This window comes from Chiroxiphia lanceolata, chromosome 5 (assembly GCF_009829145.1).
Source record: "Chiroxiphia lanceolata isolate bChiLan1 chromosome 5, bChiLan1.pri, whole genome shotgun sequence".
NCBI classification, from domain to species: domain Eukaryota; kingdom Metazoa; phylum Chordata; class Aves; order Passeriformes; family Pipridae; genus Chiroxiphia; species Chiroxiphia lanceolata.
Genome location: NC_045641.1, coordinates 22,279,106 through 22,304,730, shown reverse-complemented (window position 1 = coordinate 22,304,730; position 25,625 = coordinate 22,279,106). Strand labels below are relative to the sequence as shown.

The window sequence follows — 25,625 nt, the reverse complement described above, 5'->3', positions numbered from 1 at the left end:
AAGAGCCCATTCACTTCTTCACTTGCCATGACTTTTCTATGTTGCTAAGTAAGGCAACCCAAATACACCCATCAGCGAAATACATCAGATTAGTGGTTGCCCCATGGCTTGTTGGTATATAGTGTATATTTATGCCCGCAGCAACTGTTGAGAAAGCTGTTTTCAAAACTAATCTGAGCAATAGGGCAGCCCACATGCACATGTTTTTGAGTGAAAGCTGATCACTGTTTGTGATAGTCTTTGTTAAACTGCAATCTAGACCTGGAATCTTTCCTCCTGGTAGCCTGGGGTGTATTGTAGGGGATCTGCGAGAAAAATCCATATTTGAACTAGCATACTGAGTCTGATTTCCAAGCAAGGACTGGTTTCGATTCAGGGTCATCTTTATACTTACCCCACTTTTTGTTTCCGCAACAGGGATGAAAAGAAAGATCTTTTTCTTCTGTGTGACTCCATGTTTACAGCATCGCCAGGAGAGATGCATTGGACAACGGAATCATCTGGCATAGAGAAAAGCAGCTGAAAAATTGTTCCTTCAAATGCCTTCAGTGCATGCTTCATCCCATCTGCTCTACTGATACCACTGTTAAATGGAGGTGATGACACATCCTTTTCAGGCACAGTGCTGTGTGCACAATTTTGACAAGTTATGTGAGTCTCCCAGGGGAAAGAGAAGCAGCTTGTCCCATCAGTCTGCCTTGCGGTCCTGTGTACTTGCCAGGCTGCCTGACCTGTGTCTCTCCAGTATGGTTTGAATGATGCATTCAACCTGGGCCTATACAAGCAGCATACAGAAATTGAGACATGGGGATAGATAGATAGATACATAGATACATAGATACATTGCTATCGACGGGAGGGGGAAGGCAGGGAGTGAGGAACACAGGGTCAGGACAGAGGGGATGCACAAGGAGGGGAAGGAAGGACAGGTCAGCAAACAGGCTGTGGAAGCGGGTGAGAACAGCAAGGGGATATTCATGGAGGGCAGACAAGGATGGCCTGCAGGGCATACAGAGAAGGTAACAGCACAAGGCACAAGATGGGGAGGTGGGAGAGCTTGGGGGCCGGTGCCTCAGCGTCTACATGAGTGGACAGCAGGAGTGAAGGAGCTGTTCGGTGCAATGAGGGATGCAAAAGCTGCAGGGGGAGGTGGGAGCAAAGAGCACTGGAGAAGGACAGCGGGAGAGATGGGGAAAGCCCAGCCGTGCTCTGGTGCGTGGTTTTTAATGTGCTCTGTGGCAATTGGACCTGTTCCTGCAGCGTGGGATTGAGCTCAGTATGAGCCAATTCTCTGACAGGCTGTTCTCAGGAGCCATGACTGAAATAGCCACTGTCCCATGCTTGAGGACAAGGTTGTGCAGCCCTCTTTTTGCTTGCCTGTAGTTTTGCCTGCAACTCATCCAAGTGGAAATAAACATTAAACTATGAGCTTTGTCCTGCAGGGGAGCAAGCACCACCTGCCACAGTTTGCTCATGTCCTTTCAGCAATTGTGACAGTGTGCTCCAAGTGTGGAAATGTGAGAAGCAGAACAAAGTCCTCTAGGCTGCTGCTTGAAATAGTTAATTGCTTGGAAAGGCAAAAAGGACACTTAGAAGAGTTTCCTCTTTTCAAACCAAGAAAATAGGCCTCCCAAGTTAGGGAGGATTGAAAGTCTTGTCTGCAATCTAGCTGCTGCTGAGTAGGCTCTATCCCGCTGAAAGCCAGGAACCTGGGTGCCAAGATATACAATGACAGAGTGAATCCTACTCCTATAAAATGGGCACTTCCAGTTCTCATTTTCACTCATTATCTCAGGTCCTGATTGAGTGCAGAGTTTTCATGGCCTATTGGTAGTTTATTTCCTGCATACAGGATTTCCAGCAGGGCGTTAGGGTAGAGAGTTTGGGTCTTCTGTTAGAAGGTGGCAGAGCACGTCATCAAGTCATGGAATCATAGAATAATTTAGGTTGGAAAAGACCTCTTGGATCATCAAGTCCAAATGTTAACCTAACACTGCCAAGACCACAACTAAATCATGTCCCTAAGTGCCATATCTACGTGTCTTTTAAATACCTCCAGGGATGGTGACTCAACCACTTCCCTGGGCTGCCTGTTTCAATACTTGACAACCCCTTCCATGAAGAAAGATTTCCTAATATCCAATTGGAAGATTCATCCTAAACAGCGGGCAACGAAGTCAGTGTAAACCTGCCCTCCTGCACTACATATGGTTCACGCTCTACTTTCCTGCCTTCTGTGATGGAAGGAAGTCCACTGTGCCACCTCGCTAGCACAAGGTCTCTTCCTAAGCTGTTTATAATGGTGTTCTTGAGAACATAGCCTGGGACATATAACAGGATGCTCAGACTCCTATTTTTTTTCATTTATTTCTAAAGAGAACATTACAGAAATCCGAACATGTAAAGTGCCTGAGAAAGGGGACTGTGGAATGGGAACAAAATGCTTCAGGCAAGAATGCTAAAAACAGGAAAACAAAATCACTCCTGTCTTTGCTGCAGCAGTTCCTTTTGGGAGTTGAAACCTGTGATCTGAAATGTTGCTGTGGTGGGAAGTTTCAGCTGTGGCTAATGGACTACAGGAATTGAGCCCTGACCAGTTGAAGTGCTTACATAATGCCAAATACTGCCAGAAGGGGAATCTGAAACTTCAAATTAGTGAATACTTTCAGCTTTAAGGTGTCTGTACCTCTGTTCTTTTTCCTCACAAAGGTAGTAAGACCTTCATGTCCCCTGAAATAGCCACTGGATAATTAAAGACATCGATAGTCTTATTATGCTGAAGAACAGGGGCAAAACAAAATGCTGAAAGGCTGTTAAATGTGTACGATCTCTCCCATGCATGGAAAGAGTAAAGGTTCTGGGTGCTCATGGGTTTAGGATCAAAGTATATGATTACAGAACCATGGAATTAAGGACTGTGTTTCAGTGCTCATCAGCAGGAGAGAACAAATACAATTCCCACATTTTCTGATCTATGAGTACTTAGCTTAGTCTTAGCATCTTCTTGGTGTGTGTAATTGGCCATGTGCTACAGCCTTATTGCTTTTATTAAGATTGTTCTAGAGAGGGATTATGGGTCTTCACTCTTGACCATTCCCTTGTAAAGAATGAGTACTAAATTACCATGAGTACTAAATTACCAAGAAAGGACATCAACCACTCATAATCTCACCTAATTATGCCAGTTTCCCCCCTACTTCAGGGGACACATGTACAAGAAAATACCTAATCCATGTTTAGTAACATCTTTAAATTATGTCATGGCTAAAATGGACATCACTGACATTTTGTGCGTAGAAAAACAGCACCACCAGCCCAGTGTCGTATCCTTGCCTCAGCAAGGAGTAGCATTGAAAGTAATATTCATGTTGTTAAATCTTCCTTTCGAATATTATTTTAGAAGTGAGTAATGCATGTTGCTTCTTCAAGTTCCTTTGAGTTTGGAAAATTTGATTTATACGTAGAAAATTTCACATAGATAATTCAGATATCAGTACATTTGTACTTTGTATTACAGACTCTTAGCTCAGGAAAATTCGGAGACTTGCAGATTTTGTTGTATCTGAGAAAACAGAAAAAGCAGAAAGCTCAGAATTTTTTGTGAAACAGTATATTGGAATAAATTTCATTTTTAACATAATCTTTTTGCTTTTAATATTGTACATGTCAGTGTTGTACATATCAACATTGAACAAATAAAATATAGTGTATTTCTAAAAGCATTTTGGTTTCAATCAGGATTTTCCTACAGAAAACCTGCCAAGTGCAAATTTCCTAACCACCTCCCTCAAAAAATGTGTACAACAAAATGTTGTCTGCAAAAACACACCCCAGAAAGATAATTTTGTTGTGCTGCTTCTCTGGCTAACTCCAATGATAACGATGTGAACCTTTGTCCCAGACATACTGAAGAAATAAAAATGCTTGGAGTGCTGTTATATACAACATCAGCTCTATCTAAAAGCATTGGTGATGCAACGCTAAAATTAAAAAGGTACTTATTATTTTTTTCTGCTCTTTCATGCTTTACAGAATTTGGCCCAGGCTTCATTCTGCGAGTGCAGCTGAAAGAGCAAGCAGAACTTCTACTGACCCACTGAGTTGTCTATAAGCAGTTGGTGCGTCATTGTATCTTATATTGTCAAGTAATTCTCTTAGCTCAGTAAGCCAAGCATCTTCCTCCTTTTTATTTAATCCAAAGATTTGGTCAATATAAATGACCTGCAAATATTTATTTGTTTTAAGATGTACAATATTCCTCAATCTGCTTAATTAATGTATTTTGTGTGTTAGAGAAGATTAAGCTAATGAGCTTTCATCCCAATTCTTGAGCAAGAAAACTACATGATGTTCATATAGACAGATGATCAAAGGAAAAATATAATTTCTTTCTCAAATCTATGTGAAAACCAAGCTTAATCTCCTTTCTCCATTGTCAGTAAAGCAGTATGCACAATAATAAAGCTAAGTAAGCAGTTTGGCTAAACATCATACATCAGTTCATGTGTCCAATCCATATTAATCAAAACCAGATGATGGAGAAGAGCAGTTCTTAAATTATTTTCGCTTACATTTTCATTAAATATTGGTTTGACTGTCTAGAATGCACTGTGTGTAATCGTTTAAGAAGGTTGATATATGTTGTTATAAATGCGTTCCTACTTCTCTGTACCAAAACCAACCTTCTCTCTGTCCTTCTCCCTTCTCCCTTTCTCTCAACATGGGTTTGCAGATATCGTTGGCCTTCATATTTCAGAAAACTTTTCTAGTTCACCATCATTCACTGATAATAGAGAAAAATCAGAAACAGTGCAGTTTAACCTTTTTTTCTGTAGTTTCTTACACAGGAACATACCTGTCTATAAAATTAATATAATCATAATATGTCATGTCTTAACAGAAATGATAATGTGATAGACATGTAGAATAAAGAAATGAAGGGCACACTCCAGCTGGACACCAGTCAGTGACAGCAAGCAATAGCCATTAATAGAATAACCACTAGAGGCCTTCAGTTGCTTGGGCTGTCAAAAATGATGAAGGCAGAGCCCTGCTGCCCACCCAGGGCTTGTTCCCCCTAAAGTTCTGGGGGACTCTGCTCACTCCTCCCAGCAGAGTGCAATTCTCTGCATGAAAAAAAAATTTCACAGGAGCTCCAAATGGGCAAGCCAAGCTGATTCTCCCTCTGATCATCCTAGAAAAAATAAGGGAATTAATAAATAATCCAGTGATTTGTTACAGGCACAATGTGACATTATGGGAACAGCGCTCCCCACAGGTGCTGGCAGGCCAACCTCCTCCCCTCGGCTGCCTTTCCAACGATCCCAACCGCCTGCAAACACCTTGGCGGGATAACAGCATGGTTCCACTAGAAAACCGTGAAAGCAAGAGGAAGTCTGCTGAACAATGGCAAGGGTGTTTTACTTCCAGCCCCTGGGACAGCTCAGGATTAAATGGATTTTCATTGTTCTTTCCCTCCTGCAATTTGGACACAACATTGGTGTAAGAGCACCCGAGGTTTTATTTGCTGCTGCCCCCCCGTCTGCGAGGTTGGTATTTTCCCACTAGCTGCCTGCTCTAAATATGGCCATAGCCAGTGTGTCAATAATCCCCCTCTTTAAGGGACCTGCAAACACTAGTGTTGGGACATTCTTGCTGTTCAGATGTCTAGCTGACGTCTGATGCTTAAAACAGAGCATGCTTTCATCCCTTCGTGCATTGTCGTAAGCCCCTGATGATTACTCTTAAAAGGGTGCCTCTGCTATGCAGGGAAACAGTTGCTGATCACACGAGACACAGCTTGCTCACTTGCTTCAGCCTTCTTGAATGCCTGGTCACTTCAGCTTTGTACCAGCCTGACCAAGCAGGACCATGTCTACCTTTGGCTACAGAAGAGAGCTCAGTAAATATGAAGACATTGATGAAGATGAGCTCCTCGCTTCTCTCACTGAAGAGGAGCTGAAGGAGCTGGAGCGGGAGCTAGAGGACATAGAGCCCGACTGTAACCTTCCAGTGGGGCAGCGACAGAAAAGCCTGACGGAGAAAACACCGACAGGGACTTTCAGCAGGGAAGCACTGATGGCCTACTGGGAGAGGGAGACCAAGAAACTCTTAGAAAAAGAGAGGTTGGGTGCATGCGACAAGGTAAGATGCCAAGGCATTTGCTGTTTCCTATAAATATTTGGGGTTATTCTTCATTGGCATGATCTTGCTGACTGATTTAATTTCCTTTCAGTCTCTTGTAGCATTTTTAAGAACACTGTTAACCATACTTCTGTGCCTGCTAAAGCTCTGTGTAGTAGCTCAGACAGTTTTTGCTTTTTCTGGAGGTACCTTAAATGCTCTGTTCAGAACAGAAGAAAGTGCCATAAAAACTATCATTAGTGATAAAAATAGGAAAAAAATTAAAGGGCATGTTAAAAATTATCGATAGGTAGCAATATGGGCTTTGGATAGCATTTGATTTTTTAAAAAAACTACAGAAAGTGCCTTTTCCTTTGCTTAAAAAACAATCAGTACTGGCTGCGCAGAAGCACGTCAGGAAGATAATTTTGAATACGTGTTATGTCAGAAGTTTAGTAAGCGGACACCAGACTTTATGCTCACTGGAAGGAAGCTGCATTGCAGACGCAGCTTGTGTTGCTTTGTCCCTGCTGAGGAGCCTTGGCACAGCTTGGGAATCTTCTAGCAACTGTTGTCAGAGGGTTACATTATTTAAAAAGTGGCCTGATCAGCTGAACCATTTAACTGTATTCGCAAAAAAACTGCCAATAGTGTTTGTTAGGCAACTCATTCCCCAAAATAAAAAGTTAATAATAAAAGCTGGTCCCTGAACTAGAAAGGAACATTACAGCAGGTCAGGAGTGAAGGGCTCAGTCTTGGCAAGCAACAAGCACTCTGTCTCAGCTAATGTCCATGTTGGCACCACTGGGTCCTTGCTAAAAGTATTTGTGAGACTGAGCTCAGTCAAAAAGCAACTTCTGTTTTCACAATGGCTCCATGTGGGGACATGGGAATTTTTAAGTGCTGCTTCATACCAAGCTCTGACTCTGTTTATAGGGACAAGTTTTCTTATGTTTAAATACAAAATAATGCAACAAAGTCAGCAAAAGCGGACTCAGAACCTCTAACAGCCCTATTCAGGAGTTTGGTTCATTTGCAAGGAAATAATTGCAGTCTATACATTAGCTAAAATATCCTTCTAGAGAAATGTCAGGTGGATTAAAATACCGTGCAATATCCAGGACGTTTTTACATATGTTTTCTCCTGCTTGTGAATGGTGGTATAACGTCTTTGCAGGCAAGTGCACAGACCAGTAGCTGTCATCAGACCATTAGTGTCAGCTTGCAGTCGTTGACTTCACTCCCTGTTTGTCAAGTCCTAGGGAGGCAATGGCAAGATTAATGTTTATTTCCAGCTAAGCCTGGAACTCGAAACCTGGGCACTTCCAAAAAACCTTCTGAACAGGTCTAGTTCTGTGTCTTATATAACGGCAGGATCTTTCTTTCCCTCCTCCCCCATATTTATACAGCATTAACGATGGGTTATGGCTAAACCTTGAAGTGCTGGCAGGTACGTCTATACTTTGTGATCTAAGAAGAAACTTCCTAAATGCATCCTTAAATAAGAAAATGTTGACATACTAAAATAGAGGGCACAAAGGTTCTCTTCACTGAAGGCAGTAAGAAAGCTCCTTGAAAGCAATTTTCTTCTTGCTTTCAACTGCCTGGAAGTTAGACACCTTTATCTAAGGTGGTTATTTGTGCTCCTTCTATAGTTAGTGGTGAGAGATCAGCTGCTCCAGAAGGCAAACAATCTGCAGATAGCCTTTTAGGGGGAATAACTTGTCCTCCAGAGATATTTACCTCTGCATTGACTATCTTAGCCCTAAATTTTCATCGAATTACTACTACAATATAAGGTGAAGCCCCGCAGGCTGCCTGCAGCAGTCCTGTACTGCAATGCTGCCATAGTAACAGAGTACATCTCTGTGGATCTGCAAAGAAAAGAGTATTCGATTTTAAAATTATTGCGCAGATTGTTGTGACACCAGACAGTGTATGTGACAGGAAACTAAACTCTCCCTTTGGCCCCAGAAATGCCAGTCAAAAAAAGCCCAAAAAATCAAACCCAAGTATTGTTTTTATTAGTCTAGTGACATCAAACATATTAACAGTGCATTTAGAGGCACCACCTTCTGCTCAACTGCAGCTGTGTTGAAGGCTGTAGTATATATTCCTAGAGAGAGAAAAGCAAAGCCATGAAGATAGATTCCTGGATACCTGGTGTTTTCAGGTTTTAAAACTCTACACATGTATAGAAGCTACAGATATAAATCTTAGTCCCAATAATAAACCTATAGGTAGCACAGTATGTCTCAGTCTCTCTGCATAGGTGCCTTCCTGGAAAAGGAGGCCCCTTCTCCACAGGAGAAGTAATGGGGCTGGATCCTGCAAGACCTCTATGTGCAGGTCAGTGTGATGGGACCCTGCAAGCCCCCCAGGTGCTGAATGGTCAGCTCAGGAACATCAGGTGGGAACAGCTCAATGTCCTGTTTCATTACGAGTCACAGTTCTACGAACATTACAATTAACATCTGTTTTACATGTGTCCCAACACAGAATTCTGCTTAAGATTGTGAAACAGTACAATGCAATCTGTCACTACTGTTATTTTAACCTTTCCCTGTATTTTCAGAGCTAGATAATTAAGCAAACCTAAAACTACACGGGTTGTATAGAAATAGACTGTCCTGTTAGTAACACTTCTGTTTCCCAGAACCGAATTGCTGTTTCGCTGCAGAGTATATTTGCTTTGGAAAATACCCTCTAGTATTTTACAAACATTAAAAACCCCATTAAACCCCATGAACATTGCTGACGTAATGCATACCGAACAACTATATTTCATCAGAAATTTTATAAACATTTACAATGGTAAATAAAAAGGCATAACCTATGGCTTGTCCAGTAGACAAAATATGACGTGGGAGATCTTTTGGGGCAAAAGGTGGGTGGTACATAGATTAGTCTATGACACATAGATCAGTCATGGCCCATAGATCCCTGCTGCACTACTCGAGTCTTCCAGGTGGAGAGTGAGGCTTTCCTGGAGCAAAGACTTTTCCCCACTCCTGTGCAGAGAATTCTCTTTTGCCACCATAACTGCTAAGGGCACCAGGCAGAGCTTTAAGTCATGGTTCCAAATCTGCCTTCCTGGTACCCACCAAGCATACTAAAATAACTTTACATTTCAGAAAAAAATCCATTTACTCTGTAGACAATGAATTATAATGATTCACAGTATGGCAGCTGGCCTGCAACAGCTGTTGGTGAGCACAGACTTAGCTCTTGGCAAATATGAAGAAATTTGGGGCTTCTTGACATGTTACCTTGCATTCCTTGTTTTCTGTGGAAATGCATCTGAATCCTTTCTTCACAAATAGTTTCTAAGTACGTACAGTCCATGCAGTGCATCCAGAGTCTTTTTGACATGACCCCTGTAATTCTGAATTGTTTTGCATGCTGGTATACATGATTACACATGCAGACACTATTTATATATTAAATCATGGCAATCTTTAACTTTTTTAGATGTACTAACATATGCAAGGGAGTCTGAGCATCGACACAGATGTCTAATCCTGATGAAATGAAGAAGCTTGTTGCTCATATCCATTCTGAAATTGTTGTCTTGTGTTTCTGCTGGCAAGGGTACAAATTATATCTCCTTGCAGACATGCCAACACAGAAAATGTGAAGTATGTCCAAGTTGTAATATCTTGTATCAAGTTTTCTCTTGGTAGAAATGACTGACATTGGTTAAATGGTTGCAATTTATGCTGAACATTTTCTAAAGAATATGAAAGAAGTAATGTTAGAAAGGTCTTAGGTGATGCAGCATTTTCTGTTCTCCTAACTGTATCCGTTTATGGGAATTTATTTTTAGGTTTCAATATTAACATATAGTCTCAATATAATTGTTATTATGCTAAAAAGCAGTAGCTACATTATTTCAGTCGTGTTTAAGACTCATACCTACATTCCTGTTCAGGATTCTGAGCAAGAAGAAGACAATTCAGAAGAGCTGCAAGAAGAATGTTTCACAGAAAGCAATAGTGAAGTGTCTGAGGAGGCATATACTGAAGAGGATGATGAAGAAGAAGATGATGAGAAGGAAGATGAAGATGAGAGTGATGATGAGAATGAGCAAGAGCAAAATGCTGCAGGTGGTGAAAGACCTGAGAATGGCAGGAGTTCTGACCACATCAGACGCAAAAAGTGTAATGGCGCAAAAGACAATGAAAACTTACTCAATGGCCATGATGGAAAAGACAACGATAGTCAGAGCTTAAAAAGCAGTGCCATTCACCCTTGTGGAAATCCAACAGTTATTGAGGATGCTTTGGAAAAAGTTAGGAGCAATGACCCTGACACCACAGAGGTCAATCTGAACAACATTGAAAACATCACTTCACAGATGCTTATACAATTTTCTCAAGCCCTGAGGGACAACACAGTGGTTAAGTCATTCAGCTTGGCTAACACCCATGCTGATGACAACGTGGCAATAGCTATTGCTGGTATGTTAAAGGTAAATCAGCATATAACTAGTTTGAATATCGAGTCAAATTTTATCACAGGCAAAGGCGTGCTGGCCATCATGAGAGCTTTGCAGAATAACAAAGTTCTAACAGAACTGCGGTTCCACAATCAAAGGCACATCATGGGCAGCCAGGTGGAAATGGACATAGTTAAACTGTTGAAAGAGAACACCACTCTGGTCAAGCTGGGGTACCACTTTGACCTTGCTGGCCCAAGAATGAGCATGACAAGTATCCTGACAAGAAATATGGATAAACAAAGGCAAAAGCGTATGCAGGAGCAGAGGCAACAAGAGTCAGGTTGTGATGGAGCCATCAATCCAAAGACCAAAGTCTTGCAGAAGGGAACACCTCGATCCTCACCTTATGTGTCACCTAAGAGCTCACCATGGTCTTCTCCAAAGCTCCCTAAGAAAGCACCTCCAGTGAAAAGTCAGCCTCCAGCTCCAGCTCCCGCACCTCCCCCTCCCCCACCACCCCCACCCCCACCTCCTCCTCCCCCAGTTATTCCAGAGAAGAAGGCACCAACCAGGAATATAGCTGAAGTCATCAAACAGCAAGAAAGCGCAAAAAAAGACTTACATAATGGACAGAAAAAGAAAAAAGGCAAAAAAAGCAGAAAACATGAGAACAACATATTGAAAGAAATTAAAGATTCTCTAAAATCCATCTCAGACAGAAAATCAGAGGAAGGTTCACGACCCTCCACCCGTCCATCCACCCCACAAAGGTCTCTCCATGACAACCTTATGGAAGCAATTCGGGCAAGCAGCATAAAGCAATTGAGGCGGGTAAGTGAGAGATCCGTGTTCAGTAACTGATTGTGGCCCAAAAATAGCACAAGCTCAGGTAATTTTAGTACATGTATTTAATAAATGAAAATTCTTAGAAATGTGAGCATAATAAAGCACTTGGGAGGAGGCTTTCCCTTGATCAGGCTTTTCTCAGCACACTGATTTCTCTCCAACTGTGAAAGTGGGGCACTTTCCCAGGTTCTGTCTTGTTATGGGAGAGGGTGGATAGCACACGGCTCTTGGGAGTGTATGTCTGGTAGGAATGTTGCCATCCAGACTGTACAGCAAATGTAGTGAACACCCTTCCCATCCCTGTTTCATAGGTGGAGGTACCAGAAGCCCTTCGGTGAAAGCCTGGATGACAGAAGAAGCAGAACCCTGCAGTGATTGAGGGGAGGCTTCTTGTCCTTTCATTGGCGGTAACATAGACTGTCTAGCAAGCTGCTTCCAAAGTACACTCTTAGATTCAAGCCATTTCCCTTTTATTTCAAAGAAATAAAACCACTAAATACAAAATAATGCTTTAAGGATCCATTTACCTTGTAATCTGTAAATATGGAAATAATTTTCTTTTTTATTTAATGAGATTTCTATTGAGAAATTGCTTCTTATTTAGATATTCTTGTCAATATCTGATTGCACATCACTTGGCAAGTTCTTCACACTGAGATGTAATAGTTTAACAGTCTGTGGTTTCTTCTGGTTTTTCCATGAATTTACAATAAATGTGGTTTGAAGCTTTCAAGCAGACACATAGTCCTTTATTTCTGTGAGTTAAAACACACCAGACATTTGCATCACATTCACGAGCATTCAGGAAGTCTCCTGGGAAAGAACCTGAGATCTTTCTCAGCTGCACCTGTGCCTGTGTGGAGTATAGTGTCTGAGCCCATATATTAGTGCAATTCCATACTGACGTGGGAAAAAAATGATTCATAAGGCTATGTACAACTAAAACTAAGATATGGGCTGTGTCAGGTCATCGGTGTTGCATACCAGGTCCTAAACCTTGGTCTAAGAGAAGAAGTGGGAGATGAATAGATACGTGGTTTGTGTTGACTTATGGGTTAAATATTAATGCCGATATTTTATGGTTGCAGAAGAATTATTCAATTGAGATCCATTCAGTCCAAGTGCTGTATTTAGGCAGAACTAACCGCAGCTGAGATATCCAGTCAGACAGAGAAACTTGAAAAGCAGTCTGCCATTCAGGTGGAAAAAGGCTTTCCTATGGTATCAGTTGAACAACAAGCAGGGTGTGAACTGTCAATATGATACAGTGGAAGCAGAGCCAACATCATTTGGAGATGCATGGCTGGAGGTATCACATCACAGGCAATGGCATGAATAGCCCTTCCTCATGTAGCACTAGACATCTCCCTGGTCAGATTAGTTATGGTTCTGGGTGCTTCAGCTAGTGTGAAGGTAGTGATAATATGAAGAAAACTGAGTAGTGGCCAAAATGTTGAAAGGTGAGAGAAGAGATATGTTCAGAAGTGCTACTAAGTATTAATTAGTTTGCTTATTGCAACTATAAACAACAGAATTAGTATTTTTTTTACATAATACCACATCAACAAAAGTAATTACTTAAAGTTACTCAACACTGTGCAAAACAGTGGTATTGAAAAAAACACAGGTAAGCTTGCTCCTAGAAATATTAATTAGACAGATTTCCCCAGAAATAGGAACAAATTACTGGAGGGAAATGAAGCATAAGGGAGAGGGGATCCTTTAATGAATTGTCAGGAATGTAACTGTCATAGCAAGAAAATGGTGAAAATACCTTTTTGCATTTGTATTTATTGACTAGAACATACCAAAAGCAATATATAACTAACTGAAACACATTCCAACATTTTTTTTCTTGCCTCAGGATCACAACTCATGAATATTTCTAGACCCAGTGTCACAGGAAATATGGTATGTACAATTAGTCTTTAGCTGCCTTTATAATTGCATAGGCTTCCATAGCATAAAAATCAACCTGTGGTCAGTTTTCCATGACCAAATGGAAGCTGGGGCTTGGAATCTTCTGAGGATGGAAGCAATACTGGAATGCAGACAACAGTCAGGAGTAGACCTGTGGCCCCAGATCTTGTCTCCAGAAACTTTGTGAAGGATGAGAAACATCCTGGATGTTTAATCAAATGGCAAAAGTAGATAAGCAAGGGAAAATAAAAGATAGGGAGGGAAAGCAGGAAAAGCACAATGGAGAGGATTTGATGGGACACAAGAAAATGTTTTTAAAAACCTAAATCATACTTTTAAGGAAAGAGGGAGAGTGAGAAGTGAGGAAACTATCTGTATGGGAGGTGAAAAATTATATAGAAAAAGAAGATAGAAAAGAAAATGAATGCTGAAAAGTGACAGATGAGAGAAGAGAAGAATGTGGAAGAAGATAAAAGCCTAGAAAAAAGGAAAAGGGAAGGTAGAATTCATCTTTCAGGTTGGTAAGAGTTACTCTTTTGCAGAAGGGGAGGCTGATGGGCAGAGTCCTTAAGAGAATTTGGCCAGAGCTCCTGACTGTGGAGGCTGTGAAGTGGCCATCAGCCCTCTCAGGTGGGAGCCCTGCTCTGATGTATTATAAAGTAATGGAGGTGGTGACCATGTGTGGATACTGAAGCTCCTGGACCACACTCGCTCACAAAAGGGTCAGTCCTGTGCTTTAGCCAATGCACAGCCAGTGCTATGCCTCCATCAGAATTGGACACAGGAGCCCCAGGATGCAGGGATGCTCCTCATTTGGACTCGTAAGGCTCCGGCAGTGGGTGGCCATCCATTTTCTCTCAATCAGAGAAACAAACACACCAAAATCTGTCATCCATGCAGTGTAAAATGGAACAATTTGGCACCTCGAATCCTCTGCCCCTCACTACAAGAAGGATATTGACATGCTGGAGCATGGCCAAAGAAGGACAACACAGCTGGTGAAAAGTCTGGAGCACAAGTCCTCTTAGGAACGGCTGAGGGAGCTGGGGTTGTTTAGCCTGGAGACAAGGAGGCTAAGTGGAGACCTTATTGCTCTTTACAACTGGTTAACAGGAGGTTGTAGCCAGGCGGGGTTGGTGTCTTCTCCCAGGTAGCAAGTGATAGAACAAGAAGAAATGGCCTCAAGTTGCATCAGGGGAGGAAAGAAAACTTTCTTCGCCAAAAGGGTGGTCAAGCATTGGAACAGGCTGCCTAGGGAAGTGGCAGTGTCACCATCCCTGGAAGTGTTCAAAAAAATGTGTAGATATGGTGCTTAGAGACATGGTTTAGAGGTGGACCTGGCAGTGCTGGGTTAAGTGTTAGACTCAATGATCTTAGAGGCCTTTTCCAACCTTAATGATTCTGTGATTCCATAAAAGAGCTGACCTACCAAGCACCAGAAATATCAGAGCCTGACTGCTACCTGTAATTCCAGTATGTGGCCCTTTAATTCATGCCTCATCACCTAGGGAAGTATCCAAGCATACAGAAAGAAAAGGAGCTCATGAAAGTCCAAGAAATTTTATTTCCACATCTTCTGTAAGTTTCCTGCCTCCTGCTGATCCCCTGTTGATGTTCTGGATAGTGACCCACTTTGCTGGTATTTAGCTGAGGGCAGAGGCACTGGTCTGACTGCCATGCAGATGTGCTTCCTTCCCACCAAACAGGGCAGGTAGCCCTGGAGGCTCCTGCCAGGCGAAGCCACATCCATTTCTGGAGGCTGAGTCTGTGCTGCCCACAATGGGAGAGCCAGAGAGCTGGTCCAGGACAGCCCCTGCATGGTATGGTGGGAGAATGGATATCCTGGGAAGCTGCAGGCAGAGGGGAGCAGGAAGGTATGGCTAAGGCCTCTCCCTTGCCCACATGCTAGGACAACACAGTTACAACCCTTGCAGAACAGAGCAGAAGCTCTGAGTATTCCAGACTTCCACACCACCTCTCATATGTTTTCCTCAGAAGTCCATCAGGTCTATGGAAGTAATGATTAAGGCAGAGCAGCCCCACAGCCCAAATAGAGAGGACTTGTCTGTAGGTTGTTTTGAGAGTGACATATAACTACCACGAGTTAGCCGTGAAGAGGGGATTTGCAATGCCTGGATGTAAGGTGAGAGGTAGCTCCAAACACTATTCCCGGGTGCAGGCCCAAGTGAAAAGCACCTGGAAGAGTGTGTATAATTCCAGTAACTGACAGCCAGGAAAAATTGTTTTGAATTGGAAGAGGGACAGAAAATGACTAGGATAATTGGGGAACTGGAGAGGCTGTCCTGTAAGAGAGATGAGAACAGGTGGTGGGATCAGTCTAGCCAAACAAAGGCTCAAAAGGATTTCAGCTCATGTCTATAAATACAGCAAAGGAGAAAGAGCTACAGGACACAGTTAGCAGTAGGGAAAAAAAAAAAAGAAACTGTGAGTGACTGAGTTTTGATCAGAAATTAGAAGACATGTCCTAGCTCTCAGAGCAAGAAGGTTCTTGGAGCAGCCTTCTCATTAAAAAAGAATGGGCAAATTCATAAACTTATTGTTAAAAGAATGCCAGAAGCTTACGAAAAGGTAGTGATGTATGGTGTGGTGCTTTCTGCAGCAGAATTCTGAAACCAGTAACACAGAAGCTCTGCCATTATTAAATTAATGTTCTTAGATGTGATAACTACACAGGATCTGGAACCACCCAAAGCAAGTGGGTGACTGGTGCAGGTTAGCTACAGTGGGGACCTCCCAGCATGCACTGACTGTTTCCCCCAGGTCTACACTGCTCCCTGCCTTGCCGGGGCTGTCCTGTGAGACCAGGATGGGTTGAAGGTCCGTCACAGTTTTGGGTCTGCTGGGTGGATGCAACTTTGTGCTGACACTGGAAGGTGAAGGAGCAAACTGCAGCTCATGCACAGCAGTAAGCAGGGACTTTGCTTTCTTTCTGTGTAGATAGTGGAAAAATAGAGCAATTGTCACACGCTGGCTGTGGGGTAGCTGGTGCACTATCAGACCCAGATGTAACTGTTCTGTGTGAAAAGGTTGGATCAGTCCAAAAGAAAAATGGAGATATTAAAAAAATTGTTGAAAGCAGGGCTGTTGCCTGTCTGCCAGGTGTATTTATTTCTATCTCTAATCTTTGACTGTTTTGAGGTTCAAATGAATATGAATTTTATAAAGCCTTGAATTATTGAATTATTTGCTACAGAACTATAACACAAGGAAAGATGTTTTTCTTTCCTTTAAATATAGTCATGGTAAAAATTCTCATTGGGTGTCTGGTAAGAGCCCAAACATGTATCTCAAAGCCAAGACTAAGGGTTATGTCCTGGGCTGTGCTGCTGCTATTTATGCACTCTGCGGTGTATTGCTTAATTTCTTATGCCTCCACTTTGCCTTGTAGAGATCAGTACTGATCCATTTCACAGTAGTGCAAGACTGTGTACACATAGACTCAAATGTGCTCCAAGATCCTCAAACATCAAGGACTATTGGATGCATTATTATTTTATTTTTATTTTTTTTTTATTTTTATTTTTATTTTTGCTAACAGGAATGTTTTGACTGGATGAATATTAGTGAATATGATGATTGTCAGTGTACTTCTGAGCGGTAAGAGAAGCACAGCCCTGGATCCAGTGCAGGAAATTTTGTAAAGGCAGATAAGGCAAGCCATGAGGATGGGAATCCCAAGGCTGACTCTGCCGTGAAAAAATGTCATTGAAAGGGAGACATGCCATTTCTGTCATTTTGTCACCTAAGAAACAAGCATATGAAGAACTGAAAGGACAGTCAGAAATGCTTATGCACCCTGTGGAGGATGAATTGGGTCTGATTCCCAGGACTGGCCTAGGAGACATTTCACCAGACTAACCAAGTATAGCCTCTATGCATGACACTATTTTTCTTGTGTGGGAGATACTTGAAGTTTAAATTCCATAGATAAGAAATCAATTCCTTCTGTACCCTGTCATGCCTTTCTGCTGAGAGCATTAGGTCAATCCACCCCTAAAGGAATATGTATTTCCTCGGCTTTTCTTTCCAGGTTTTTTTTCTGAGAAACATTTGAAGCTATAGCTGTATTTTTTAATTAACATAGTCATGAATGTTCTTGAAGGCTGTCAATCAGCTACAGTTAAAGCAGTAAATTTTGCAGGCACCTGAAGGAAGTGTTTATGTGTACACAGAGAGGGGTCACCCCTGTTGCTCAGTCTCAGCTTACTGCTCTCTAAATCTGTGACACATGCATGTGTTGCTGTGTTTCACAAACAAGTTGGAAGGCAACAGTGCTCAGGTTTCATGTGCTCTTGAACACTTCTGCCAAATTCCAGCTCTTTGTTTTCCCATGCACCAAGCATGCCCTGAGCGTGGCAGGTCAGTCTCAGCTGTGTAGGGTGGGCAGGTACAGGCAAACTCTGCCTGCACTGCAAGAGGTGACACACGCACCAGCACCAGCCCAGAAAGTGTATGACTGCACAGGAAGCACTCAGGCAGGGCAGATATTCCTGTCTTTCATCCCACTTTAGCATGGGTTTGGGTGTGCCACTAGCCCTTGTTACAAGACTTATGTCATCCCATGCAAGGATTATCTTCTGTCTAGCCAGTCATGAGCTAAACTTTTCAGTCTCTGCTATAGTTTAAAGTGACCAAAAACAGTTTTAGAACTCATCACTCCAAAGATCCCAATAGCTGGATTTTAGGTGCAGCTACAGGACAAATTTGCAGCTCTGGATGAGCACTGCTGTGGTCCCAGTTGCCCCTTCATGTCTGCCTGTCTGTGCCTTGCCTGCCTCCTCTCTCATACCACATCTGCATTCAGTCAGTTCAGGGAGGTAGCACCCAAAAAAAAGAAAAGAAAAAGAAAACCAACCAAAAAAAGGGAAGATTGTTCTGGTTTGCTTCTCTAGACCTCTTACTGCAGGTTTCAGAGCTGTGTTGCTGGTACAAAGGAGATGGTGGGAACCTCTGGCCGGGAACAGAGGGAGGACAGCATCAGGCAGCATGGCTTTAGCTTAGCTTAAATTATTCTGGATTGGTACCCTAAGATCTTTGTGACAACAGAACCACAGATGTTGATATTGATAGCCCAGCACAGCTGAGCAGCCTGCAGAACTCCACTGTGCCACTGGCTCCCACTCTCAAATTCCCACTGCAAAGAATCCCACAGGTCACATGGAGAACTAAGCTCACAGCTGGGTGTCAGACAGTCCTGAGCTCTAATCCTGCTCTGCCAGCTCCATGCTATGAGACATCCTGTTACCTCAAGGGCACTGAGCAAGTTTTGTCAGCTTCCTATCTCTGTAGAGCATAAAAATTAATTATAGAAAACTCCTCTTATTTGGTGCTCTGTCAACTTCTCATGTGAAAAGTAAGGCCATTACTTTTTCTATCAACCATGCTGGATGAAGAGGACCATTCATACTGGATCCTCATCATTTGGCTACGTCAGAGTGGCCTTATCTCTGGATGACTGCGCACCATGTCAATATTACTGGCTGTGATCCCACCAATCCCATCATTAATTCTGAAGCAGTCAACTATCCCCCCCGCAGTGTGCTGCTCTGCAGCTCCCCAGCTATATTCCCCACCAGAGGAGACACAGTGGTGAGTAACAGAGAGCGTAGGATCCTTACCGCATTTGGGGGTCTGCAAGATTGCCTGTTGGTTTTCTGATACTATCTCACAGTTATGTTGACAGTAGCAGTGCCAGCTGGGATAAAGTGGCAGTGGGGTGATGGGTGCACAGGTTCTTTCATCAGAGATGGGTCAATTACTCACTTCCAGGGTGGAATTTCTGTGTCTCCAGTGCTACTGTTGTGGTGGGACTCACATGCCTGAGATGGCTCAAAGCAAAGACCCGAACTTCACTCTGTCATATTTCAATGGACATTTAAATACCTGCTTTCCAAATCAGCCTCTTTCCAAGCTGATAAATACTTAACCCCCCTCCAAATGGAGCGGTGGTCTCAATAGATTTTCAATTTGACTATAGTTTTCTTTATAGGCTACTTTCTTCTTTGAATTTCAAGGTTAATGCATCTCTTGGGCAGACTCATTTGCTTTTCATTAAGAAGTCTGGAGAGTTCATTACTTCTGGGGCAAATAGTGAAACTATTCAGTTCTTTAACAAGCCATGGGATGGAAAACCTCTGTAGGGCCATTCAGTTCTGTTCCTGGAGCTGGGAGAGCTGCAATGATCTGTGAAAAGAAAGATTCAAATGTATCCACCTTGTTCCAGTCTTTGTCAGCAAAAGATGCTGCCTGCTGCCCTGATGTCACTGGAGGTCTCCAGGGCTATTGCTGGCATTTAAAAGCAAGCGGTGGCCTTAAGTAGTTATTTATGACACAGAATATCATACTTTAAAAGCAGCTGGGAATGACCTGAAGGCAGATCAGGAGTTAGCTTTTAAGTGAAATCAGGTATTTAGTCTGGAAATGCTGTTGAAGCTGTAGTTCTGCTCTGATCTCCTGTCTCTTGCACCAGATATACTATAATTCTTCAAAATGCAAATGCTGAGCTAACCAGTGCAGGCACAATTTCCTTTACAGTACCTATATGGCTGCTTTTGAGCAGGACCTGCACTATGGTGCCAGTTTGCCAGTTTGCAAGAATCACCAAAACTGTAAAATGAATCTGTAGATCTCTTGATATAACCTTGTACAAACTGATATCTTTCTGTGTCATGGGGCACTGCATCAGAGAGCCTAACACATCCCTTCTGAACTCTGTAATTCCATCTTTGTTTCTGCTCTATGAATTCTGCCAAACCCTCATGTGCTCCAGAGAGAGAAGGGGGCTTTAATTGTACATACTGTGCAGATTGTTTCTGATGTTCCCATCTGCAGTGTAACCTTATATTTTGTATATCAGCTACGTGCTTCTCTGAACTAGAATACGCTTCTGAGTAAACAGCGATAAAATGCAGAGACGACCTCATGGCCCATGTCCCCAGCAGGAAGCTGTGGTACATGAGAGCTGCTCAGTGATCATTATGAAAACTAATCATACAGGGACTCACTCTCTACAAACTAATAACTCTGTTCCTGTCGATGAAGTATCACACCGATTAAGTACATACTCTTCTCTAGGACTGAGACTATTGCTAGTGAAGTACCCCTTATACTTCTGCACTTGCTGCTGCAGAGCTCCCATCCCATGTTTTCAGAACATCCCAACAGCATGGACATACATGCAGAGAACAGCCAATATTTGAGTGAAAAAAATTTGGGTTAGTACATCTATGAGCTTCTGCTCAGTAAGACCTTAAGAAGTTGCGTGGGGCAGAAACATTTTGCCAGTTTCAATCAAATTAGCAACACAAACCACAAAGGTTTTCTTTCTTTTTTCCTTTAATGCAACAAAATATATGCTGCTAAATAAGCACCCAACTGTCTTCATAGCAATAAAACAGGAGCTCAGATTTAAAGTGCTACACTTGCCCTTGTGTTTCTTGGAAGACCTCTCTGTCTCTAAGCTGACAGTGCAGCTGTTCAATGAAAATTATGCAGAAATATTAATAAAATCTTAGTCGGATCTTAAAATATATGGCGAGTCCAACAGTTTTTTAGGTAAGCATGGATTGCATCATTCAGATGAAACAGCTGACACATTTTTGGCCTGTTGCTGGAGTATTTATCAAGTTCAAATAGTAAAAAAAGAAATTTATTAGAGTTTTAAAGTAAATCAATCTGATTTCAGCCACATCCAATCACAAGTTATCCTAATGTCCCATGATGATCCAAGAAGCTGGGGAATATAGACTGTGACTGTCATCTAGCAGCAAAAATATTATCACACGCTTCAAAGATATTGGCTGCCTTTCCTCTAACAAAGCCAGAGCTCTAAGGTGCACTCTGATGAAAACAGGATGGCCCCTTTCAAACTGAGATGATAGAGACAGATGAGGCAGTAAGATGAAACCAGCAGGAGCCAGCACACAAGAGCTGCAGTAAATCCAAGCCATAAACAGAATGCCTCCTGTATTCAAAACCTTCCAAGGCCCCTGAACTTTCTGAAAGTGTGGCAGCAGCGCTGCTGTGCCTTCAGCCTTGCAGACCTACAGGGCATCAGAGAAGCAGCAATTTCAGCAATTTTATAATGACTTACACCCGTGAAACAAATGTTCTTTATATGTTCAGGGAGGACTGTGTGACTGCCACTGGGCAGCCAGGGAGGCAGCCGGTACCTCAAACAGGCCATTCGATAGCACTGCCCACACGTGGCTGCTGCCCCTCGTCCCAACACTGCTGCAGTGACCAGCACTGGGGCTCCGGACAGGACTCCCTGTTCAGGATCAGTTAAGCTTCTGACAACATCAAACACAGCGCAGTGCTCCTGATGGGCACTGTCATGAGAAGCTGTGCTGCAAACCTGGCATGTAAACCAGGGGATTAGGAACTACTCAGTAGGTCCCAAAACTCACGTCCTTCACATAGTGTATTAAAACATTTTTAGTTTATTAAAGCTAAATCCATGGGGAACTAAATGCTGTGTCTGGGTTTCCAGAGTTCTGATCACACAGGAGATATTAAATCCAAAATCAGTTTAAGGCAACACTAGAGCATGACCCAGTATTTTAATTACACAGGTAATTAAATGCTCAGATTAGCTCTGCTCTTCAGATAGGATTCAAGTGTTTTCTTTTTTGAGAGCTTAAAAATTATTCTAAAAACCAGGCCTAGGAGAAATAAAGAAGCCTTCCCTAGTGGTTTTGTTCTGAGAACTAAGGTAACTAAATCTGAACAAGGAAAACGGCATTTAAAAGTTTTTTAAGTGTCACATGTCTAGACTGCAGTACCATGGATTAGATGTATTTATATGCATTACTTTTGATGTGCTGTTACCACCATTACAAAAATGAGCAACTGAGACACAAGGCAATACAGATTTGGTTTCAGTTAAAACACCAGCATCTAAGTGTCTGAAGTGTAGATGGCAACTGCTCAGTGTCTACACTCTCATTACAGCCAATGGAGATAATTAGGGGTCTGAAGAACAACTGAGTTGGACAAATGTAGGATCCTACTTTGTGCTGCATTCCTCACTGATTGCTCAGTAACACTTCATCTGTTCCTGAGAGAGAACACAGCTAAATCTCTTGAACGCTGACCCATGGGGCCTGTTGCACAGGACACGATCCACACAATGTTCTCTACTGGTTTCTGTACACACTGCCGAGATACCCCCTGCTGACAATCTGCCCTGATGGCCTGGAGTCACCTCCAAAAGAGCACCAAGAGATAATCTGCTTCAGGTTAGACAAGATGCTTCTGTCACACACAGCAGCAGCTTCATTCAGGGCTCTCTCCTCCTGCTAACAAACTGAATTCATTCTATGGCAAAGAATGGACAAGATGGTAAACGTTCGAAGAGCTTGATTTTTTACTGTCTTTTAGAAGGCACTAGTTCTGTCAAGGCAAAGACGGAACATTTGAAGAATGGGCCAGAGGTAAGAGGCTTAGTGCTGAAAATGGCTTGAGGAAGGATAGAAGGAAATATATAACCTAGTTTTGTTGCAAAATCAGGAACCATGAAGATCTGTAATGATTTCATATTGCATCACACTTCTGGAGGATTTCAGACCAAGAGAAAGGCTATTCTGACAGTGAAAACACAGGGAATGCAAGTAACAACTTCAACTACCACAGTACTTGATTTCAATCAGGAGGTTGCAACTACAGCCTTTCAAGAAACAGAGACACCTTGTGTCTACAGGTAGCAGAGTGTGACAATTAATTTCTACTTGGCAGAATACACAGGTCTCACTCAACTCCCAACATGGCAGTGTAGCTGATGGTAACTCAGTTAGAAGGTAGCATCCACAGCAAAAAGTACATGGAATGCTGCTCTAAACTCATTCCAGGTATCCTCTCCAGACTGCACAGGCAGTTTGACTGAATACGCATATTCTGTATTTAAAATGTTGGGATGATGATGATCAGCCTGACTGGTCACTGCCCCTGGTGTGCATGATTTCCTGAGGTCCATAGCCATGATGAACCAGGCAATGTGCCAAGCAGCAAAGAAAGATTCCAGTCTTTTTTTGTTTCCTATGCCCGCAGTGATCAATGCTGGGTTGATTCCTTGAAGAATGCATCTAGGATCACAGCTACCATTTGACCAACCAGCCCACCTCTCACATTGCTCATGAGAGCAACCAGCAGTTTTCTCTGCTGGTCATTTGGTATCTCCAGGTGTTCTTCAGCTTAGTATGCAGGCAAGACCATTTTTTTCTTTAAAGGGGAATCCACATCAGGATGACTTCTGTTCCTTTTGAAATGTCTCATATGCTACACAACAGCTGCGTGCTGTCAGCTGCTGAAGGTTATTTGTTAGGCAATTGTGCTAATTGTATTTCTATCATGAGGTTTGGAGAGCTGTCCAGAATTGGGACATTGTTAGTGAAGACCAGAATGGTTTAGTAAGGGCTAAGATTTGGTAATGTATCTGTGAGAAAGTCAGTTATCTGGGCAGGATACTAGTTTAGTATGATTCAGAAGATTATCCCAGGTCCTGTAAAGCAAACACAAAGGATGTTACAGCTCTAAAGGGACCCTTAGAACATTACAGAATCATTTCATACTCTTTTCCTTTTACCAGTTGCAGGCCTGAGCACTGTGCTTGCTCTCCAAAATCACTGCTCTTCTTACCGGTCTTGGAGGCAGTAGGTGAGTTTCAGTAACATATTCTCTAAAGATTAGGTACTGAAAGCTACTACATCTGAAAACTTGTAATTCCTGATGTCCTTGAAAAAGAATACTACTAGCCAGCAGATTTCAGCTTTAGCCACGTGCCTTTCTCATTCACACACATTACCCTCAGGAGACGAACCACAGAAAACATGTTTTACGTTAACTGGGTCTAGACTGGTTTTTCCGTTTCATTTTAAAAATAAGCCAAATTCTCTGCTGACAGTTGAACAGGCATAATGCTGAAGGACTATATGCTGAGGATTTCTTCTCTCGATTATTAAATAAGCACTGTTTTGGTCCAAAAGACTATTCAAACCATAAAATTCCTGTAGTACTATCTAGAAAAAAAAAAAAAAAAGAAAACATGCAAGCTTCTCAAGTTTGTCAGTCTGTGTTCCTTATATCCTGAGCATCTGGGAAAGACCCATACACTAATAAATCCAACTCAGCTGCTCCAGCAGTTGCCTGGTTTTTGGCATCAACATCCAGAAGAGCCAATTTCCAATTTTGTGTGCGTGCCAATGTCATTTAAGCAAATACTTAGTGTCGGATATATGATACAAGCAGTATCAAATTTCTTAAGCTTTAAACATGAGATTTCATTGTGTTCCCCAAGTGGTACATGCAAAAATACAATGCTGGTGAAAGCTGTTTTTTAAGCTAACCTTGGACTCCCTCATCTAGTCCTCAAGCAACAAATTTAAAATTCATACTGCTCAAGTAACCACACTCAGAAAAGATGATTAAGCTTCAGGGAGGAAGAAACACACACATGAAGTAATGGCTCAAGAATTTCACTCCAGAGAGACTCCAAAAACCCTTCAGAGCACAAGCAAAAAGGCCTTTAAATATATTTGTCGATACAAATAGATTAAAAAACCCACAATAATTGTAACATATCAAGCTTCCTAATTCCAGGTGTGTATTAAGCTGCTTATAGATGGGTAAGTCTGCCGTTATTACCCAAAACTATATTAGAGAAAAAATTTGAGTAACTGATAACTCATTTTAGCAGGTTACTTCTGCAAATACTGCAAAATTCAGCATGAAATAAAATTTGTCAGAAAAAAATCCCACTGATTATATTTGGACAATGATTCTACTTCTCAACGTTTATCTGAATTATTTTCAAATCTGTAATTTCAAACTTCTAATGTTTTATTTTTTCCAAGTGCAAAATAGCAGACATATCAAAGCAGTTTGGCAATTAAAAAAAAACTAAAAAGACTCCTTCACAACTGTATAAACATCCTCAAATTTTTTGAGTATCATCAAGAGAAATGTCAGGCTAGAGTCACTGACAAGCCAGTTAAAACATGGGCATTAAACCTCCCCAAGCTCACATTCTAGTTCATACTATCCCACCCTTTCCATCTTCTCACTCACAAGAAAACTCCAGGCAGTAAACAAATACACAGCAACAGGAGTCCCTACTGCAGTGCTACAGGATAACATGGGTCTTTTGAGAGACAAAGGTTAGTATCTTCTAAGCTTCCCTAAACCATTTTCACTTTTCTATAAATAAAGCTGCTTATCACTGTACTTAAGCTTCAGGAACTTTAATTAGACCAAGAATTCCTCTAATGATTAGATAAAG

General features: G+C 42.0%; 1 protein-coding gene across 3 annotated transcripts; it reads left to right on the top strand.

The window, feature by feature from the left end:
- The first annotated feature begins 554 nt into the window (after positions 1-554).
- On the top strand, positions 555-12,148 carry LMOD2 (leiomodin 2). 3 transcript variants are annotated; one of them, XM_032687209.1, is made up of 6 exons: positions 555-596; positions 2,060-2,277; positions 5,242-5,502; positions 5,892-6,144; positions 10,055-11,395; positions 11,722-12,148. In XM_032687209.1, exons 2-6 carry the CDS (start codon positions 2,240-2,242, stop codon positions 11,746-11,748), a joined length of 1,920 nt encoding a protein of 639 aa, XP_032543100.1. In that variant the 5' UTR covers positions 555-596; positions 2,060-2,239; the 3' UTR covers positions 11,749-12,148. The 3 variants fall into 3 exon arrangements, with proteins under 3 accessions (XP_032543100.1, XP_032543099.1, XP_032543101.1); XM_032687208.1 differs by having other exon boundaries at positions 2,060-3,994; XM_032687210.1 differs by lacking the exons at positions 555-596; positions 2,060-2,277 and having other exon boundaries at positions 5,397-5,502; positions 5,770-6,144.
- The last annotated feature ends 13,477 nt before the right edge of the window (positions 12,149-25,625 follow it).